The 2500-nt window shown below is 39.6% G+C and overlaps 1 protein-coding gene across 3 annotated transcripts in view; it reads left to right on the forward strand.

Moving 5' to 3' along the window:
• The window catches only part of IA-2 (tyrosine phosphatase IA-2), a 737060-nt gene that overhangs the window by 178956 nt on the left and 555604 nt on the right, over window positions 1–2500 (forward strand). For all 3 annotated transcript variants that reach the window (XM_076190257.1, XM_076190258.1, XM_076190259.1), the window contains exon 13: window positions 2115–2239. In XM_076190257.1, coding sequence (XP_076046372.1) covers window positions 2115–2239 — 125 coding nt within the window. The remainder of the gene's footprint in view (window positions 1–2114; window positions 2240–2500) is intronic.

Raw genomic sequence — 2500 nt, forward strand, 5'->3', positions numbered from 1 at the left:
TATATATATATATATATATATATATATATATATATATATATATTCCCAAATCTGCCGAAATTAACACCGCCGGATCAGGAAAAAAAAAAAAAAAAAAAATGCCTATATAGTGCCTTTCTCCAAGTGCCATAAATATATTTTCGATCATTATAATTGTGTCAGCAAGGAGTAACCAGCGCTTCTATCCATGGAGACAATATCACACCGGAGAGGTGGAGCCACGGAGGTGGTAAAAGAAAAATCTAATGAGGACAAAAGAAAAATCTAATGAGGACAATGGCAGAACAGAGGAATAGCTTAATTCATATATATATATATATATATATATATATATATATATATATATATATATATATATATATATATACATATTAGTGGAAACTAGTATTTACTAACAAAACAATGCTGCATGACTGGTTCGTAGGGGTGCCACTAAGTCCCTAAACTATCGAACTAACCCTCAATTGAGGGTGAATGGAAATAACTTGTCCAGTCGACCAAAGGCCTGAAAGAAGAGAAAATCATGTGAAAATGAACTCACAGAAATGTAACGAGTGATGCGACATGATGACGTTTGTGTAACGTACTGACGTGAAAGACGTATTTGTAACGGGGCAGGATGTGGGAAAGTGAATTACACACATCCACACACCCACGTGCCTCCGCGTCTTCAAACTCATCGTCCTTTATGCTTGGCAGCGCTCTATACAACCCCGGAAAAGTTCCGAGCAAAAGGTGTTTATCGTCTTAAGTCCTCCATTCAACGCTTTATGCTTCTTCCATCGTCCGGCCCGTGTTGTTCTTCACCGCGTGTTTTCCGACTACCTGTGCGATGAACCGGCAACTGCACAGACTCCTTTCGACACATCAAATAAATGAAAGTGAAGGACGGTGCCATTCGTCATGGCAAGTGTTGTTATTTTGTCAACAGTAATCAGCGCTCCTATCCTTGGGGACAGAATCGCACCGAAGAAGTTGAGTCAGAGAAGGGGCAAAGGAAATAGGAAGGATAGCAGGAAAATGGATGTTAGGAGACAGAAGTGGTCAGCAGATTTTATTTGAGTGGAGTCTAGTTTCTAGTCACAAAAGAAAGTTGCGTGAGTCTGGTCCGTATGGATGCCACCAAAGTCTTTGAAATATTGACGACAAAAAACACGGAGTCAATACTTTATGCAGCGGCAAAGTGACAGCCTCTCGTGAATACACGCCCTGAGGTTGGAAGAAATATTTAAATAGGTAAATAAATAGATATTTACATAGATAAACTAATTTTTTTTTCAAATAGATATCTAAATAGATAAGGAAATCAATGAATAAATTAATTAATATATAAAGTATAAAACTAAATGGCTGGAGTGGGCTGCAAAGAAAAGAACGAAGAGGAATCCAATGTGCAGGCAAGCAAAACTCACACAAACATTCCTCTCAAGCCATAAATGGTAACCAGACAACAATGACCGCCTTAACAAGGAATGAGAAATACAGTTGCTCTGCTGGGCATGTGTAGTACCTTTGGTTCAGGTGAGCAGTGAGGCCAACTTTGCTTGAATATTCCGAAGGCCAACGTTGAGTTTTTTTTTGGCATGGAAACGTTCAGTTTGTTGTACTTATGCTTTCTTCAGGCTAAGATTTTTTTTTTTTTTTTTTTTTTTTTTTTTTTGTGTGTGTATAGTCGAACGCAGAGATTGTTTTCCTTATTCGAACGTTGGTTTTATTCCGCAGAGTAACGTTTAGTTTGCTGGCCCGATGGCTAACGTTTAGTGTGTTTTCCGTAGACAAACGTTAAGTTTACTTTTCCAAAGGTTCAATTTGTTTTTCGTAGGATCACATTGAGTTTGTTTATCCTCAGGCTAGCCTTAAGTTGGTTACCTGCATGCTAACGTTAATTTTGCTTCTGTCGCAGGTAAACGTTGAGTTTGTTTTTCGTAGACTAACATTGCTTTTGTTTATTCGCAGGCAAAAGTTGAGTTTCTTTTCTGCAAACTAACGTTTAGTTCGTTTTCCACAGGCTCACGTTGAGTTGGTTTCCCGCATGCTAACGTTTGATTTGATTTCACGCAGGTGAACGTTGAATTTATTTCGCACAGGGTAACGTTTAATTTATTGCCCCGCAGGCGCCGTCTGTGCACAAGAAAGAGGTCAACGGTAAGGTCAAGTCTTCGGTGGCCCTGGCCCAGTCGGCCATGCCCCGCGCCCCGGCCGTCGTCCCGTCATACGCCTACATCAACATCAATGGCAGGTGAGTGAGTGTACCGCGCAGGTCGCCACGTTCGGATACAGACAGGAACAGGTTTCAAAGGACACTCGAATCTGACTCATGATATATTCAGATTTATGTAAATGCATCTCTAGATGTTGATGTTTTACACTTTTTTAACAAAGAATAGTTCTCGTTTTTTTTGTGGAAACTACTGAGCATAGGATTAAGTAATATCACTCATCGACAACGAAAGATATATTTGCATAGCATGGGTCAGATTCGGGCGTCTACAAGATTGCA

Source organism: Oratosquilla oratoria, chromosome 9 (genome assembly GCF_046742065.1).
Source record: "Oratosquilla oratoria isolate Oo_2021 chromosome 9, ASM4674206v1, whole genome shotgun sequence".
NCBI lineage: Eukaryota > Metazoa > Arthropoda > Malacostraca > Stomatopoda > Squillidae > Oratosquilla > Oratosquilla oratoria.